The 20,078-nt window shown below is 43.1% G+C and overlaps 1 protein-coding gene across 1 annotated transcript in view; it reads right to left on the reverse strand.

Moving 5' to 3' along the window:
- The window catches only part of AHSG (alpha 2-HS glycoprotein), a 40,712-nt gene extending 26,164 nt beyond the window's left edge, over positions 1 to 14,548 (reverse strand). Inside the window, exons 1-3 of the mRNA XM_068281114.1 lie at positions 14,318 to 14,548; positions 11,341 to 11,451; positions 2,938 to 3,022 (exon numbers count right to left, since the gene is read on the reverse strand). Coding sequence (XP_068137215.1) covers positions 2,938 to 3,022; positions 11,341 to 11,451; positions 14,318 to 14,506 — 385 coding nt within the window. The 5' untranslated portion in view covers positions 14,507 to 14,548. The remainder of the gene's footprint in view (positions 1 to 2,937; positions 3,023 to 11,340; positions 11,452 to 14,317) is intronic.
- Between the last annotated feature and the right edge of the window lie 5,530 nt (positions 14,549 to 20,078).

Here is a 20,078-nt window from a genome sequence, read left to right on the forward strand (position 1 = left end):
CTCAGAAAATAATGCTATCAAGGTCCATTAAGGATACCCTTAATGGATATAAATACTAAATAATATTAATAATAATAATACCCGAGCTAAGCTGCTGTGTGGATTTGAGGCTACAGAGATGTGGGGGTATGTGTGCAGAGCCTTACCATGCTTTCTGATGTCTCCCAAGAGGCTCCATTTCGCCATGAATTGCTCTGGTAGAGACTCTGACTTTAATGGCCCGTACTCACGGGCTGCAGAAGTGGCCTGTCGCCAGCACACGTGAGCGTGCTAGCGACAGGCCGGCGACAGCTTCTCGCCAGGTCCCTCCGCGTACACACGCGGAAGAGGGACCAGCGGCGAGGCGGAAGCTGTCGCCGACGTTCCTCCTCCCCCCGCCGGAAGCTCCATATGATACAATGGAGTTTGCTGTCGCTAGTCCGCGTACTCACGCGGACTAGCGACAGTTGCGGGGGAGGTGCGGCGGCGACTGTCGCCATGCGATTGAAACTTTCAATCGCATGGCGACATGAGCGGCGGGCGACAGTTCGGGGTGCGCGCGCGTGCGGCGGCCCATACTCACGAGCGACCTGTCGCCGCAACACGCGCGCGCCGTGTGTTGAGGCGACAAAAGTCCCTCGTGAGTATGGGCCATAATACTGGTAAGTCGCTGACCTATGACCCGGAGGTATTTGCTCTGCGCATGCACAGTATGTCAGATGAGCTGTGTGACAGGTCTGTATGTTGGGAATACAAGAGAAAAGCGAGCACAGACACAAAGGGTGTGGATCTGACATACTGGTAGGGCTCTGCACACACACACCCCACTTTTCTGTATCCTCAAATCTCACACAGCGGTTTGCCTTGGGTATCCTTTAAGGCACACACAGCAAGCTGCAAAATGAAATAGAAAAATATTTTTAAAAAATATGAATTTTTAATGAAGGTAGAATTTCATCCAGTATTTCATTCAGTATTTATGGATTTCATCTCATCTGCCAGATCAAAATCCAAAGTGTAATCATTACCCCTATGCTCCCAGCAGTGTGAAAGCGGCCATACATGTATCGACTTGGTGGATGATGGACCATCCGATCTGATAATTATTATTGCATCACATTAAAATTGGTACCGCCACAAGCATGCCTGATCCACGATTCAACAGATTTCAGGCCAAGATTAGTTGAATGTATCAATCGGCCATCTCAGGCTGACATGATCGGGTGCAACAAATGTGACGGAAACCCTCTGCTGTTATCCCTCCAAATGGTTTATGTGCCCCGAGGTCAGTGCTTATTTATACTGTATCTGTCATGCCGTCTCCTGAGTGTTTGCACTGTATTTCCACATTCGGGTCCCAACACCTGCATATAGCGCGTGGGGCGCATGTATGTACTCACACACATGCCCTACATGCTATAATGCCGGCAGTCCCATGGGGCGCCAATGCAGAAATACAGCGCAGACACTCAGGGATGGCATGAAAGGTAAAGTATAAATGCATGGGCAAAACATGTGGGGAGATGTGGCAGGGGGGTGGCGAGGTGGGGCACAAAGCAGATTCCCGAAACATTTCATGCTGAAATCTACTGGAAATCGGCCTGCAGTGTATGGGCAGCCAACAGATCTTTTTCTGATCAGTTTTGATCAAAGAGAGATCTGTTTCTTGGTTGAATCTGCCTATAATCACTAGATGTATGGGCACAATTACTTAATAGTACTTAGAAGGCTGTTATTGTCCTTCAGCTGCCATTATCAGCTTTATGTTTGTCCGGTATTGTTCCCCAGCTTTTTCTAGTTCCAATACTGTTTTATTACTGCAGTAGGGTCCCCACTTGTCAGTGCTCACAGCATCTCCCACTTGTTTCAATTCTTTCAAGGAGTAACATATTAATGCTCTTAGGAGCATATTGCCAGCTTTCCCCCAGAATTGCATTGCCCACAGTGGTGTTCTCCAGTTTTACAGATACTGTACTTAATGTACTATCGCTTCAAGGTTAAAGTGGACCTGAACTCATGCACAGGACAGAAGGGAAACATAGAGAAATGCACCCTGTATGTATTTAGAGAGTTCAGCCTGTCTAATTCCCCCTCATCTGTGTCCAATCACAAGTTGTAATCCCCTGTGTCAGCTGACTACCATGGCAGATAAGCTCATTTGAAAGCACGGATGTTAACAATATTTCTGCTTCTATGAAAGCAGGAAGTAGAAACACTGAAGATCTACTGTAGGATTTGTATCAGCTGTAGCAAAGAAATGTTTTTCTTTAAAGGTTATTATGCTGTTGCGTATCTTTTAGAGCAGAGAGGAAGTTCTGAGTTTTGGTCCGCTTTAAGCAAACATTTTGTTAAACATAAAATGAGGACAAAGCCACTGCTTGTGGTGGAGATTTGTACAAAACTATATCAGTATCAAAATACTGTCTTCAGCATAATGGCCACTGCAGCTTGCAGCTCATTCCCCAGTTGTGAATGGTTGGAGTGCTTTACAACTGTGGAAATTAACAGGGACAACCCTACTTCAAAGTCTACAGCCCACAAACCAGTGTTTCCTGACAATAAGTGGTGGTGGAATGTCAATGTCAGTGGCGTAGCTAAGGAGCTGTGGGCCCCGATGCAAGTTTTACAATGGGGCCCCCCAAGCACTATACATAACAATTGATTTGGCGCACCAAAACCTGCCAAAGACAACCACAGAGTCAGAGTTGCAAGAAAGAGATGGGGAACAGTGTTTTAAGGATTACTACTATTCAAAGCATCTATAAAAGTGATTATAACCAGCACAGGACCAACAGAGAGCTAATACTGTGATGAAGGGTGGACCCTTCGGGGCCCCTCTGGCCCAAGGGCCCCGATGCGGTCGCTACCTCTGCACCCCCTATTGCTACGCCCCTGGTCAATGTATTAGGTTTTGTTTCACAGTCTTACTATCATAACAATATCATAAAAAATAATGACCTATTTTGGACTTGCACTTCATGTTTGTAACTGTAAAGGTATTGTTTATCTTCAGAAGTCTGACATCACAATCTCCTTCCACTACCTGTGATGAAAAACATAATAAATATTAAATAATTGTCAATTTCCAGCAAGGTTTCCATTCTCAGATAGCTTGTTCAAAAATACTTTATCCATCACAACACAAATAACAGATTTACAAAATTTTAGATATTCATCATATTTTTTGTTATAATGTTGTATGTTAAGACAGCATGCACACAAAAAGAGCGCTGGAAATTTAGGCGCAGGGTGAAGCCACAAAACGGCTCACCTGCTAATTACTATTCCCCCTCCAGGCCACCATGGACTCAACAGGGAAAGATGCAATTTAGCTGCCAGCTATTGGTGGCATCTAAATTGCACTGTATTTTTCCTAATTTGGGTTCCGTCTTTTGCAGCCGCCCATATTACCTTCTGAGCCATAATTCCCATTACAGTCTATGGAGGAGCCCAGCGGCACCCTTTTTGCTCAATTCGGTTAAAACATAGATCATTAAAGCAAACATATGATGGGATGGTCGGAAATTTTGATTTCCACAAGTGCCTATTATTGAATCCGCGGATTTCTGCGGAAATTGGAATTTACGATACCGATTTCCTATTTTCATGGAAAGGGTTTTTTTTTTCCATTTTTGTTAATAAAGTTATGTTTTTTTAAAATGTTGTTTAACGGAATCCGATATATTTTGTGGATGTCTGCTATTACAGTATGTGGACATCTGCTATTATGTGGACATCTGCTATTATGTGGACGTATGCTATTATGTGGACGTATGCTATTATGTGGACGTCTGCTATTATGTGGACGTATGCTATTATGTGTTCATCTGCTATTATGTGGACGTATGCTATTATGTGGACATATGCTATTATGTGTTCATCTGCTATTATGTGGACGTATGCTATTATGTGGACATCTGCTATTATGTGGACGTATGCTATTATGTGGACATATGCTATTATGTGTTCATCTGCTATTATGTGGACGTATGCTATTATGTGGACGTCTGCTATTATGTGGACGTATGCTATTATGTGGACATCTGCTATTATGTGGACGTATGCTATTATGTGGACATATGCTATTATGTGTTCATCTGCTATTATGTGGACGTATGCTATTATGTGGACATCTGCTATTATGTGGACGTATGCTATTATGTGGACGTCTGCTATTATGTGGACGTCTGCTATTATGTGTTCATCTGCTATTATGTGGACGTCTGCTATTATGTGTTCATCTGCTATTATGTGGACGTCTGCTATTATGTGTTCATCTGCTATTATGTGGACGTCTGCTATTATGTGTTCATCTGCTATTATGTGGACGTATGCTATTATGTGGACGTATGCTATTATGTGGACGTCTGCTATTATGTGGACGTATGCTATTATGTGTTCATCTGCTATTATGTGGACGTATGCTATTATGTGGACATATGCTATTATGTGTTCATCTGCTATTATGTGGACGTATGCTATTATGTGGACATCTGCTATTATGTGGACGTATGCTATTATGTGGACGTCTGCTATTATGTGTTCATCTGCTATTATGTGGACGTCTGCTATTATGTGGACGTCTGCTATTATGTGTTCATCTGCTATTATGTGGACGTCTGCTATTATGTGTTCATCTGCTATTATGTGGACGTCTGCTATTATGTGGACATCTGCTATTATGTGGACGTATGCTATTATGTGGACATATGCTATTATGTGGACGTATGCTATTATGTGGACGTATGCTATTATGTGGACATCTGCTATTATGTGGACGTATGCTATTATGTGGACGTCTGCTATTATGTGTTCATCTGCTATTATGTGTTCATCTGCTATTATGTGGACGTCTGCTATTATGTGTTCATCTGCTATTATGTGGACGTATGCTATTATGTGGACGTCTGCTATTATGTGGACGTCCTTGATACACTACCGAATACTTTGATTGTCCAAATACTTCTATGTCTGAAGTATTGGACCAGTCAGACAATGCAGCTCGGCTGGCCAGTCCTGCATCCTGTCCCAACTGCTGTCAGTGCAGGACATGCACAGTAGCACAAAAGCACTAACACGGGGACAGGACGCAGGGACACTTGTATATTATTAAGTAGGATACCTTCCCAACCCACATTCTCTCTCCCTAACTGAGAAGTAGGAATGCTAGTATTTTCCAGTAGGCAACCCACAGACAGAGGAAGGCTCAAAACAATTGTACATCTGGCCTTACAATTGTAGGCCAGGTGTCCAAAAGGCAGTTATTAGTGACTGTGCTCTTCTACCTGACACCACACTCTATTACACAGTACAGGTATAAATGACACTGTACATGTACATAGTTACATAGTTATTTGGGTTGAAAAAGACATACGTCCATCGAGTTCAACCACAGAACAAAGTACAACACCAGCTTGTTCCCTCACATATCCCTGTTGATCCAGAGGATAAGAGAACTGCATGCCAGGCTATCACAGATTCGCTTTCAGCAGTTTAAAGGGTGTTCTGAAGAAATGTGTGTGGCTGCTAAGCTATACTTTACATCTCTATAACATGATTATGTTAGTTTGACATACTGTAAGGCTTGGTGGTGTATTCTCCACAGTCAGCATGCAACGCATGAGCTGGCGTGGAGGAGGTACACACACTAGCACCAGGAAACAGGCTATCCCTAGTATAGTGGAGGGGAGGACTGACTCCAATAGGAGATTGTGGCGCACAGAGCCGGTGCAGATCTGACAGCCACAAACAATGCTTTCGTTATAACGTCTCAGCGCAAAGTAGCGCTGAGCGCACAAACCAGAACTGAGGAGATCAGGACAGGTAGACAGAATGAACGCTTGCTAGCTAGCGGCTACTTAGCGACAGCAAGCGTCCAAAACCAGACAGACTGGAATGAGGCAGCCAATGCGATGCGGCGATGGCGTGCCTCACAAAGACAGGACAGGATAGTCAGAAAATAGCAGGATCGAGATAGATGAACGTAACACAGATAAATATACAATAAGTATGTTTTCCTAGCGTATTACAATTACAGCTATCAATGAAACTATTTGTAACGTCTGACTAACATATGTATATATCGGCAATGAACCGACATATGACATAAGCAGGAACGCTGACTAGGACTGGGGTAATACAGGGAACAGGACTCAGAAGGATTCGCTATCTCTTCGCAGAGATGAACGCAATCCACAAACGGTAACAGAACAGGATTCAGAAGGATTCGTTATCTCTTCGCAGAGATGAACGCAATCCACAAACAGTAACAGAACAGGATTCAGAAGGATTCGTTATCTCTTCGCAGAGATGAACGCAATCCACAAACAGAACCAGGAGCAGGGTAACTACCTCAGCACGGGTGGTCACGGTACGCGCAACCTACCAAAATGTGCTGGAAAGCTGACTAACTGCACACAGGATATAAACAGTTCGTGTACGTATACATCAGCGACACTGATGTATTAACGTAACACAAATACAAGGAAAATAATAAACGTGCTGGTATGCATATATATTGGCAATGAACCAATATATGATGCAAAGACCAGCAAAGTATCTTTATAACAAGAAACACGATCGGGGGCTAAAGCGACAGCAAGACTGGCTTACACTGAAGCTATGCAAACCCAAGGAAACCCTGCAGGAAGCAGATCTTTATACTGAGGTCATCCAATGGGAGCAGACATGCAGATTCCCACACAGGTGAATGATAATCAGTCACAAGCTGACAGCAGGGAAAGACAGACAAAGCTATGCAACTTGCATGGAAATAGATCAGAACTGCCTGAGCTGCAGCACTACTACTTCCAGTAATAGCTGCTGCAGCAGCGATCATTACAGTACCCCCGCCTTTAAAAGCGGATTCCAGACGCTTTTCAAAACCGAAATTCCCAACAAAACAGTCTGACTGATAATTCATGATGACCGGGAAAGCCCGGCAAGACCGAATTCCAGAATCAGTCCCCACAAGACTGGACCCATCAGAACCAGAACCTACAGAACCACGCCCATCAGTACCACAAGCCCCAGTGTGACACCCATCAGAACCATGATTTCCAGAAGAAAGCCCTCCGAAATTCCCTGAGCGATACCCACCGCCTTCCAGGAACCGTTCAGAAACGCCAAAGCCTTTGCAATGCCCACCGGTACTGTCTTTACCAACACAAAACCCACTGTTGAACCAGTCCAAGGTACCAGGACAGGTTTTCTCAGAGACCTCCCAGAACACCTTGAAGCTCCAAAGAGATCCCCATATGTCAGAACGCCCCTTAGGCTCACATGGAGAACTATCAAGAACCCCTATGGAACCTAGGGCAATTCCCGAGTCAGGGCCACAAGGACAAACATCAATATCAGGGCTTTCAGGGACCAGAACCATCTCTGGGCATGCAGGCAGACTGGCAACATCAGAACGTGTTCCCACTAAGGAAGCATCAGAGCACGCTAACACCTTAGACACACTTGGGCATTCTGGCACACAAAGAACATCTGGGCACACCGGCACAAGAGAAACCTCTGGGCATGTCAAGGAACTGTGAGCCTCAGGGTCAGCCAAGACAGGACCAAAACCAGAACTGGCCAAAAAAAAATCATCATGACTAAACTTCGCAACCACTGGACTTTTACACGAGAATGCTGGATCAGACTTAGATGTCGCTGATTCCAGCAAAGTCAGTAACAAATCAGATTCGGGGGCACCAACAAAACAGGACAAATCTTCTGATGTATGCACTGAACCAGATAGGGACTCCACAACTACCTCTGGACTGGACAGAGACTCATTTAATACACTGGATTGGAGCTCATGAGGCGCTGCAGAACAAGTCAGTATTGCAGCAGCCCCCACTGGACTAGGCAAAACTGAGGAATTCCCTGGACAGGAAGGGGACTCTGGAACCTCTGCCACAGCGGCCAGAGAACTAGAATCTTTCAGGATACAGGGCTGGGTTTCAGGAACACTCATCGGACCGGACTGAAATTCTGAGATTTCTATTATTTTGACCAGAGAATCAGAATTATCCATGTTACAGGGCAAGACTTCTGAAACATTCAGAGGACAGGGCTGGAGTTCCTCGGCTGTTACAACACTGGAGAGGGACTCAACAACATTGGTTAAATCAGACTGTGTACAGGGCAAGGTATCTGACACACTTGCTGACGAGGACAATATTTCAATGGCTTCTGCTTTGCTGGGCAGAAATTCATCAAGTTTTATTAGAGCGGACTGTAATTCCAAAACAGCTGCTAGACAAGTGAATATTACTGCAACACCAACTGAGGTAAGCAGTGCTTCAGCCTCCTCTGCTAGAGGGTTTAAAGTATCCAAAATACTGGGTGAAGCATAAGACTCTGCGACCACAGCTTCACTGGACAGGATCACTGAACAGTCCATATTGCAGGGCAAAACCATGGAAGCACCTGCTGGACAGCATAATGATTCTGTGACCTGAGTTTCATTGGAGAGATCTACTGCACAATTCATGGTACAGGGCAAATTTATTGGAAAATTTTCTGAACAAGGTAATAATTCTGCGATTTCAGGTTCACATAGCAGATGCTCTGAGCTATTCACGAAACTAGAGCGAGGTGTAGAAACAGGAAGATCAAGACACAATGTTTGCGCATCTGCTGGATCAGACAGGAGTTGAACTTTATTAACACAGGTAATTTCTGCAGAAGTGTTTGCAGAGACAGGCAAGATTTTTCTGGTGTCTGTTTCACTAAACAAAGAGTCATGAGTACTGGCTAGGCTGGACTCGGAAGTCAGCAGGACCTCTGGATTCTCTGCTGAGAAATTTGCGCAGGGCAAGGTTAAGAATGTATCAGTGGCTTCTGTTTTACTGGGAAGTAACACTGAGTTATCCATGGTACAGGGTGGAATTGCAGGAACTTCAATTTCACACAAAAAGAGCTCCGAATCACCTGCTGAATCAGCCAAAGGTGCTGAAGCAGGCGGGTCAGAACGCCAAATTTGCGAATTCGGAGTCACAAAAAAATCATCCAAAATCAGTTCCCACACATCAATCAATGGAGCCACAAAGTCATACTCACACACACCAGTTTTTATTAGGTTATAGGCAGACTTAATGCATGCATTCAATACCAATTCACTTTTTGCACTGTAAAATTGACAAAATGAACTTGAATCATTCTTCCATTCATTGACCAGAGCTTCCATCTCTCCTTTCTCAAATGGAGGATTCCAAGCATACTTAACAGGCAGATCATGGTTTGCAGATATGATTGTGGCAGGCACATGTATAGGGTTAATTAGCAGGTGATTGGCAGATTCCTTATTCTTAAGAATCTCCAATACCTGTAGCAAGTGTTGAACTGTAGTGTATGCAAACTTCCCTTGGTTCACAAATAAGTTGATTTGTTCAATACTCTGTAATATCTCATCATAATCATACTCAGACAATTCTTTTAAACAAAAATCTTTATTTTCCCTAGCCAGGGAGGAAAGTTCATTAGTAGTTTCATAAGTCCATTTAACTCCCCTGAAAGACAGTTGCATTTCATTATCTGTTAATGGCAGAATCTCATTATAGGTCTCAGTCGCTAAGGATAACGATTCTGCAGATTGGACACGTTTCTTAGAACGTTTGCGTTTTGCCTTTGACCTTGCGGTTTTTGGTGATTTATTCAAAGCTGCAGGAAAATTATCAGTAACACTTTCTGCTTGCTGCTCATTCTTGCAAGCAATTGAAGGAGCAGCTGATTGGCCTGCTGCCAGGAGTTCATTAAGAGGAAAAGGCAATGGATCTATGCGCAACCAGTTATGGATCACAAACGCTAGAAATTCCAGTGGTCTCTCTTTCAAATCGGAATGATTGAGAACATCAAATGCCCACTGGAATAATTCCCCTTTAAACAAAATATAACTTAGTTGGAGTGCCCAGGTTGAAACAGGAGTCGCTTGGAGATCAGGATTGGTCAGGAACCTGGCACATTCAGAGAAAAACTCATTTTCTGTTTCAGAGCTAAGTTCTTCAAATTTCTTAAAGGAACAGGAACCATAATTAACAGTCTCATACTTTCTGGGAATCCCCCCCCACAATGGGGATTGGTAATGGGGTTTTCATAATGTAAGGCTTGGTGGTGTATTCTCCACAGTCAGCATGCAACGCATGAGCTGGCGTGGAGGAGGTACACACACTAGCACCAGGAAACAGGCTATCCCTAGTATAGTGGAGGGGAGGACTGACTCCAATAGGAGATTGTGGCGCACAGAGCCGGTGCAGATCTGACAGCCACAAACAATGCTTTCGTTATAACGTCTCAGCGCAAAGTAGCGCTGAGCGCACAAACCAGAACTGAGGAGATCAGGACAGGTAGACAGAATAAACGCTTGCTAGCTAGCGGCTACTTAGCGACAGCAAGCGTCCAAAACCAGACAGACTGGAATGAGGCAGCCAATGCGATGCGGCGATGGCGTGCCTCACAAAGACAGGACAGGATAGTCAGAAAATAGCAGGATCGAGATAGATGAACGTAACACAGATAAATATACAATAAGTATGTTTTCCTAGCGTATTACAATTACAGCTATCAATGAAACTATTTGTAACGTCTGACTAACATATGTATATATCGGCAATGAACCGACATATGACATAAGCAGGAACGCTGACTAGGACTGGGGTAATACAGGGAACAGGACTCAGAAGGATTCGCTATCTCTTCGCAGAGATGAACGCAATCCACAAACGGTAACAGAACAGGATTCAGAAGGATTCGTTATCTCTTCGCAGAGATGAACGCAATCCACAAACAGTAACAGAACAGGATTCAGAAGGATTCGTTATCTCTTCGCAGAGATGAACGCAATCCACAAACAGAACCAGGAGCAGGGTAACTACCTCAGCACGGGTGGTCACGGTACGCGCAACCTACCAAAACGTGCTGGAAAGCTGACTAACTGCACACAGGATATAAACAGTTCGTGTACGTATACATCAGCGACACTGATGTATTAACGTAACACAAATACAAGGAAAATAATAAACGTGCTGGTATGCATATATATTGGCAATGAACCAATATATGATGCAAAGACCAGCAAAGTATCTTTATAACAAGAAACACGATCGGGGGCTAAAGCGACAGCAAGACTGGCTTACACTGAAGCTATGCAAACCCAAGGAAACCCTGCAGGAAGCAGATCTTTATACTGAGGTCATCCAATGGGAGCAGACATGCAGATTCCCACACAGGTGAATGATAATCAGTCACAAGCTGACAGCAGGGAAAGACAGACAAAGCTATGCAACTTGCATGGAAATAGATCAGAACTGCCTGAGCTGCAGCACTACTACTTCCAGTAATAGCTGCTGCAGCAGCGATCATTACACATACCTGTTCAAACCGTGACCTTATTGGACAATTCTCTGGTGATGTTGGACTCACATGTGGACATGTAGTCTCTATGAGGTCTAGTTCAAAATGGTAAAGTTCTCCATTGCCATGCTTGAAAATAAAAAAAATTATTAAAGAATGTGGTTTATGTAACATTTTCACATCAAGTACACAGTTTACTGAAAAATGAATAAAAAAATACACATTTTCATAAAACCGATTGGTTCTCTGAGCTAAACCAACAATGGAAAATTATACAGAGAGTCCTGAAAGGGAATACAGCCTAGTATGAGTTTCACACTATTGTAGACTGCATACAGTGAAATTCTGTTATTTCCTGTTAAACAGATTATTTTTGGTAGACTTGAAGGGCCTGATCCAATTCACTTTTTCTCCTAAGTGATAATTGTTAATATTCTGTTATTTTTTAGCACTCTGCAATTGAAAAAGTACCAAAAGTAGGTGATACAGCGCAGTACTGTACTGTCAGAATTATTCTCAGTGTTTTCTTGCTTGCTTGTGGCTTAAAAGGCATTTTATAGATAAGATGTGAAATATCACCTAAGAGAAAATTCAGCAGAAGAAGTGAATTGCATCTGGCCCGAAGTGAGAAAAGAAACGAGGTCAGGGACAGTTGTCATGCAGTCTTTCAACATGTTATCAAAAAAAATAATCAGATTCAGGTTTTACAAACATTAATAAATTAATAAATGCTAATTGCTTCTTACTGTACATCCATAAATAATAATAATACATTTGTTTAAAATGAACTGAAGGTGAGAGGCATATCAATATTATTTAGTATTTATATAGCATCAACATCTTCCACGGCACTGTACAGAATATATTGTCTTGTCACTTGGCTATTCCTCAGAGGGGCTCACAAAATCTTATCCCTACCATAGTCATATGCCTGTGTATGTATCATGTAGAGTATGTATCATAATGTAGGGCCAATTTCAGGGGGAAACCAATTAAGTTATCAGTATTCAATAATCCATAGAGAAAAGACGGTGCACCATCCGTAATGCTTCAAGATTTATTTGCCCACCATCACCATCACAGGGTTAACAAGCAGCATACAAGTGACAGCCTGACAGCCGTTTCGCGATTACTCGCTTCCTCAGAGACCAATGTCACCATTACGGATGGTGCACCGTCTTTTCTCTATGGATTATTGAATACTGCTTTATGTGTGCACATCACGGAAAGGCCCGGTCACCTCAAAGGTCCTTTTGGTGCATTTAGTGCAGACACTACAAAATTCTCAAGTGCCAAGTTATCAGTATTTTTGGGGGGATGTGGGAGGAAACCGGAGTGTCCAGAGGAAACCCACACAGACACAAGGAGAACATACACACATACAACATACAAATTCTGTGCAGATAGTGCCCTGGCTGGGATTTGAACCGGGGACCCAGCGCTGCAAAGGGAGGGCACAAACCTGTGGCTAATGGCTGGTAACCTCAATGAGATTTTCTGGCAGATTTACTGCCTGATCAATTATTTCCAACATGCCCAATCTGATTTCCGATCAATTTTCCAATCGATTTTCCATAGAAGTCAACAGAAAATCAGTCAGAAATCAGATTGGACATGTTTGAAATAATCGATCTTGCAGTAAATCTGCCAGAAAATCTTATTGTGTGTACCAGGCATAACAGTATTAGAGGCAGTGGATCAGAAGGATAGTCAGGCAATGTGAATTGTTAAAAAAGAAATAAATATGTCAGCCTACATATCCCTCTCACCTCGGGTTCCCTTTAAAAGCCTTCAGCTCTGCACTAAGCCATCGTAACTCACAGAAGCCCACTTTTGGTATTTTAGGTAAACAAGGACAGGTGATTGCTGATTAGTTGCTATGGCTATATACTCTGCCTGGGGCTCTTCACCTTCTAAATATAGGATTACTGTTTTGCAAAACATTTGAAAGCTGATATGATTTGCATAAGGATGAGCATGACAGAATTGTGCTCATCCTTATTGTCCCATGTGGACAATTCTTCCACTTCTATCAACGTTTAAGCAGTAGAGTGTTGTACGGTGTTAGCCATCAGTAAAAGCAAGAAGTTTCGAATCAGGATAATTTGTAAAGATGTACAGAGGCGCCACAAGAATAAAATATGCTAAAATCGTTTAAAACGTTCAGGAGGCGGCGGTGGACCAGCCACTCCAAACCAGACACAATGCTGTCGATAGAGGTGGTAACAATTTATTCACTTACTCCTAGAAACAACTGGCAACGCGTTTCACAGGCATAGTCCCGCGTCATCAGGCAATAAACAACAGAAGTATAGCTGTGTGATACTCCTGTTGTTTATTGCCTGATGAAGTGGGACTATGCCCATGAAACACGGTGCCAGTTGTTTCTAGGAGTATGTGAATAAATTGTTACCACCTCAATCGACAGCATCATGTCTGGTTTGGAGTGGCTGGTCCACCGCCGCCTCCTAAACTTTTTAAAGGATTTTAGCATATTTTAGTCTTGTGGCGCCTCTGTACATCTTTACAAATCAAGATATCCACCCATGGTGGAAGGGTGGTACACCCTACTTTTCTTCTATCCACAGAGAGCGACATCTTAGTCCTTAGTGGGGACAGGCCTAATCTCCCCACATGGCTTTACAGTGGTTGCATTAGGGGTAACCCTGTTCCAATACATATTACACTATATTGGGCTCTCAGTTTTCTGCTTTATACGAATCAGGATAATACCATTTATTGGCTTAGAAGAAAAGCAGTAAGCTTTCGCTTATGAAGCCTTCATCAGACTGATTCCTGAATACTGACAAAATATAGAACACAGCTTATATACACTGGACATTGAAAAGGAGATTCATGGTTCTGCAATAAATGTCATTGGATGGTTTATTACAACATCAAGGGGATCCCACAGGGATGCTAGCTAATTTATGACGAAAAAAGATAAGACCACTAGTTTAAGAAACCTATAATGTCATTTTAATGTTAGACTTACCGAAGGCAGAGAATAGATGTTCTCAATCCGTTCTAAATCAAACTTGTACCCTCGTCTCGGAAGGCGATTAATGTAATCAAGAGCCACTCTTCCAGCAGTAATTGCCTCTGCATCATCACAGTTTAAAACCGTATTCCCTGAACACAGGAGCACCTGAAGCAGGAACAAGATGGAGAGCAGCAGCCTCATGATTCTACACCACTTATCTATTTGTGGACTCCGTCTGTGAGCTGAGGACAGCAGGCCGCATGGCATCATCCTTATATATATATATATAAATCTAGCATTATCGTGCCAGGAAAAATATTTACTCTGGCGCTACAGCACTCTGCATGAAACACAAAAATAAACATTTAGAAAATCAATTTGTTTAGTTAACCTTTCTGAATTTTAACCAGACATGTTTTTGCATTAACATAAGGGTATTTGATGTTCATTTTTCCTAATGGTACATTATGGTCTAACTGAACCCACGTACAGATTCTACATTTATCATCCTCAAGGAAATGCCACAATGCAGTCACTTCACACTATAAATTTTTTGGTAAACTGTAATTTTGATGCCTAAAAACTGACCATTGTCAGGGCAGAAAAAACTTAGCAAGGACAGGCAGTCAGGGCCATCTCTGCCTAGTATCTAGTGTGTGTACAGCTGCCCGAATGCATCACTAAGGGCTCTTTCACATCAGAGCTTGCGTTGGAGAACGCTCAAAGCATACGTTTTGTTGTATGCGTTTTAATGCGTTTTGATATGCGTTGCACTGCAGTGAGTGTGCGTTTTTAATCCGTTTTCAATGCGTTACAGGACATAGGAAAACGCAGGTAATTTTTTTTTCTTTTAGTTTTCAACTTTCTACATTGTTCCTCTGTTGCATTCTGGGACTGTTTGCCTGCGTTAACGGATTAAAAACGTGCATAGTGTGCATTTTACATTGACTAACATTGCAACGCATAAAGCTAGCGTTGGCCAAAAAACTGCGCCTGGGTGCAGTGTAACGCAACGCACAAAAAGGCTGCGTTATATGTGAAAGCTAAAATGAAAGTCTATGGACTTTCATTTCACCTTGGGTAACGCAAACTTTATCCTTTGCGTTGAAACGCAGAAAATCTGCCCTAATGTGAAAGAGCCCTAAGAGATGAGTGATGGATCATCTTGGGTGAGCACTATGTTCTCCTTCTTACTCTGCCCACTGGAAGCCATTCCATAATGCATCGTACTCTTGTCCCACCTCCCACTTCCATAGTAACAGCCGTAGCCTAGCAACACATTTGTACAGCATTTTTTCTCCAAATTTTTACCCAAGGAATCAAATTCTGATCCCTGCAAATGACAGTTGTTTTGCATCTGTATGCAACTTAAGAGTGAAGGGAAAATAAATTATGTTTTTTTTGTGATAATGTTAAATGGCTGTAATATGCATTTTTTTTTACAACAGGTCCTCACATAGAAACAAAAAATGGTTCTTATGTATTTTAATTTCTGTAGCTTTTAAGACAACTAATTGTATGCATAGCGTTTATAGTATTTACAAGCTTTCCCCTGCAGTCTTATACTCAACTCAAGTGGTTAAACTTGATCTCTGAAATCTTCTTAGTAGCCATTTCAGTGCGATGAAAAATCTGGTTCATTCAGCTCCCAGAAAAAATGACATGGCTGTAGCAATTTGGTTTTGGCTTTGCAGCAGCACAGGTGCTGCGTCAGTTTCAGAAACAATGCATCACCCCATTGGGAAGAGGCCAATAGTGAACATACATTTAATCTTTCTGGTTCTCTTTTAGTATCAGCAGTGTTTTCTCACCCACACTAAACTAATTTGCTTCTTTTAACTCTTCAGATCTACATTTGACTGCTTCATTTATATACAGATACGATAGTTCTCTTAACTTCTTGAATACAGAAAAACAAAAAGTGCACACAGGCATGTTTTTAAAAGGTATATGTACCCAGGTACGTTTCATCAAGGCACATGTCAGTTCAGCTGCATAATAAATATCAGTAAAATATATATATATATTAATATATATATATATATAAATATATATATATATATATATATATATATATATATATATATATATATATATAATTCCATGAATCTGGTTGAATTGCTTTTCCATTTAAAGGGCATGGATCTTGTACACTTAAAGCGGTCTCACACCCAGCATTTTCAACTTTGCTTTAAAAGATTGCTTACAGCTTAGAAACTATTATGCAAGATTTTTTTTTAAGCAGAAATTCACTGAATGGGTTAAACATGACATTTTAGTTTTGCATTTAGCTAGAAATCTGTGTCTGTGCTGAGGTGAGGTTTAGATACAAACGTATCTTTGTTTGGAATGCAAATAGACCTCTGAAAAGCATGTCTGGGAAGCCCTCTGTGCTCTCTCAGAGGGCCCTTTTCCACCAGCGCGTTTGCGCTGGCTGAATCGCAAAGTCGCAAACCGCTAGCGATTTTACAATCGCTACGGTTTGCTTTTTAACATAGGAATCGCGGTAGGTCATTTCCACTACCGCAATTCGTTTTTTACCCGAACGCGAACGCGCGGCGGAGCGATATTTGCCGCGATTCTGCTATGCAGTGCATAGCATAGCAAAATCGCGGCCGCAAAACATCGGGGAATCGCCGGTTTTGCGATTCAGCAATCGCTAGCGTTCAGCGTGAACGCTAGCGACTGCAGGTGGAAAAGGGCCCAGAGAGGTGTTTGTTTATTTACATTGTAAATAGATACATTTGTATCTAAACCTCAGCAGGACTCGGATTTCTAGCTAAATGCAACACTAAAATGTCATGTTTAACCCATTCAGTGAATTTCTGCTAAAAAAATCTGGCATAATAGTTTCTAAGCTGTAAGCAATCTTTTAAAGCGAAGTTGAAATGCTGGGTGTTAGACCACTTTAACTGTAAAACAGAGCATGAGCTGTCAGGAACCGGCCCGCGGCACGCCTGCGTATACGGTTCCCGACTGCGGGTTTGACCAGATCAAGCGGGAAACAGCATTATTCGAGCTACAAACAAGGCTGTGACCCCTCAAAAGCTCCTTACTGCCACCACTAGCGGTTTGCTAGACACGTCCACTCGGCTGTCGGGTGCTCAGCACGCAATCCGCGTTTTCGTATTCGGGTCAGCTTTGCGCTTTAGGCCGAATACGGGAACGCCACCCACAGACACACACGCACAGTTGCAATCTTACACTGTAGTGAAGCAAAACCGTTAACAGTCGTTCCGAACGATACTGTTAGCTACTCTGCTGTCGAGCTACTCACACTGGCGTTTTCGTACGTTGGGTCAGCTGCACGCTTTAGGCCAACGTATGACAAACGCACCCCACACACAATGCAATTACAATCTCATACGGTAGGGTGTGACGGTTAATGCCACTACTCAGATGACTGATTACTGGTGATCTGCAGGATCACCAAGAATACAGACGTTATGCTCGATTATGTGTGATCCGCAGAATCACCAATAATGCCAGTATAGCAAGAACGAGAGCAGAGCGTAAGTGTGTGTCTGGTGCCACCGTAACGCTAATGGTTTTACAGGACCTTACCACAGGAGTTAGTAAAGAACACTCAGGACACCAACAGAACAGACTAGACACAAGGCCCCCCAGTGGGGCTGGAAGGTACAGACAGATAAATACGGTTCTAACGGTCACCTGTGGAGCAGGTGATTCAGACCTTACTGCAGTCGCAGAGATACAAATAGCACAGATCTAATGGTCACCTGTGGAGCAGGTGATTCAGACCTTACTGCAGTCTCAGAGATACAAATAACACCTCTAACCTGTGGAGAGTGTAAGTGTAAGGTGCAAACAGTAATACCTTGAGGACCGCACCTGGAAGACAGGTGCAAGAGCCAATAGGAACACTGCTCAGCAACAAGTTCCTTCCGTAGTCTGGACTCTCCATGGGGAGGAGTCAGACAGGGAGAGGGAAGGACAGAACGTGAGTGACACCAGAGAGAGGGTGTCACTAACAGGTCTGGCGTTCAGTAACGATCGGTGTAACACAGAGAGGGTCTGATTACCGGTGAACTGCAGTATCACCGAGAATGCAGAATATACCCGATTATTGATGATCTGCAGTATCACCGATAATCAGATATATATTCTAATCTCTGGACACCTGAGTTACAAGTGAGTGTTTAGGCAATAGTAACACTTTGAGTAAACACAGAGGAAAGTTCCTTCCCAGGCCTAGACTTTCCCGGGGGAGGAGCTAGGCTGAAGGTAGGAAGGACAGAGCGTGAGTGACACCAAAGAGGGGGTGTCACTCACAGGTCTGGGAACTGCCTCTAACAGTAAGGCCAGTTCTCGAGGTCGGACAAGCCAGGTCGTCAACACACGGACAGACAAAGTACAGACTCAGGAGACAGACACGGAATCTAATGAACAGGCAGGGTTTGGCAACGGTGTATCAGATTAGCAGGGTACAGAATCAGAAGGCAGATACAGAGTCCAGGAACGAGCAGAGTTTGGCAACAGGATATCAGAAATAGCAAGGTACAGAATCAGAGTTCACAAGATACGTCAGGCAGGCAGAAAGTCATAACAAATAATACAGTTCAATTCCTAACGCTAAGGTGTGAGATCCTTGGCCGTCAACACCTTTGGAAACTATGCTAGTACACAGATACAATTCAATTAGTACTTTAAGCTATCAACAGAATCTGGCTAAGTGTGGATCCCCGGCTCCGGCCGGTTCTAGCACACTTTGGGATCTGACTATGGTCTGAGTACTGACACACAAGTGTACACGACGACAGACAAAGACAGAGTCACAACTCCAGGTTTAAATACTGACAGCAGATTCAAGCAGCCCCGCCCGAGGGGCTGAACCAACCTGCAAGGAAGATTGACAGGTGGAAGTCAGCTGACCACAAAGTCAGCTGATCTGTCTCCTCTGCCCATAAAGGTCCTTTAGCTCCATGTAAAGGTCCTTTTGCTCCATGTGCAGGCGTGTGGACCCAAGCTGCTGCAACAGAGATCCCTGTCCCAGCTGAGTCGGGAAGCGACACCTGGGATGGCTTGGCCAGAGAGGTGACATCAGGTGTGAAAGACGCTGCGCTGCTTCCCACCACAGAGGTAACATTTTAAATCGTTACATAGGGTTACTCAAACGTACAATTAGGCATGGATTTATACACAGTTGCACTTCAGTCTCTTCTAGGCTATGAGTGTTGGTTTAGTACAGCAGAAGTCAAACTTATTTAAATAACGATTTAATATTCCAGGAAAACGTGGAACAATGCAGAACTTAATATATACAAAAGATGTACAAAAAAACAAAGTAAAAAAGTTACAAACATAAAAGTTACAAAAATACACACAAGGATATTTGCATAAAATAAAAATGGGATATAACGTTACCGCGTAGGTTAGAACATGGTTTGGCGGGAGAATGCTGTTCCAATTCGCTCGGGATCACTCTAGCTATGCGCTACCTCCAAGAGACGATTCTTTCTAAGCATCTGGCTCTGCTTTTTATACTGTTAGATACGCCCGGAGGCTGCAACTTCCTTGGGGAGGGGAGGAACTAGTTTTAAAAGTGTATTTCGCAGCAGATCAAAGGTAGGGACTTGACTGCTCTTGGCATAATAAGCCATTTCCTGGCCAGAGGCAGGTTCTTGCCCCAAGACTAACGCAATTTCCCCGTTTGTGACATCACAGTCTGCCGAGCCACTTGTCACATCTGGGCTAGGTGTGACATATGAATTCCAAGGTTTTTCCTGTCTCGGTTTTCAGGTCATCAAAAAGG

This window comes from Hyperolius riggenbachi, chromosome 4, assembly GCF_040937935.1.
Source record: "Hyperolius riggenbachi isolate aHypRig1 chromosome 4, aHypRig1.pri, whole genome shotgun sequence".
In the NCBI taxonomy this organism is placed as follows: domain Eukaryota; kingdom Metazoa; phylum Chordata; class Amphibia; order Anura; family Hyperoliidae; genus Hyperolius; species Hyperolius riggenbachi.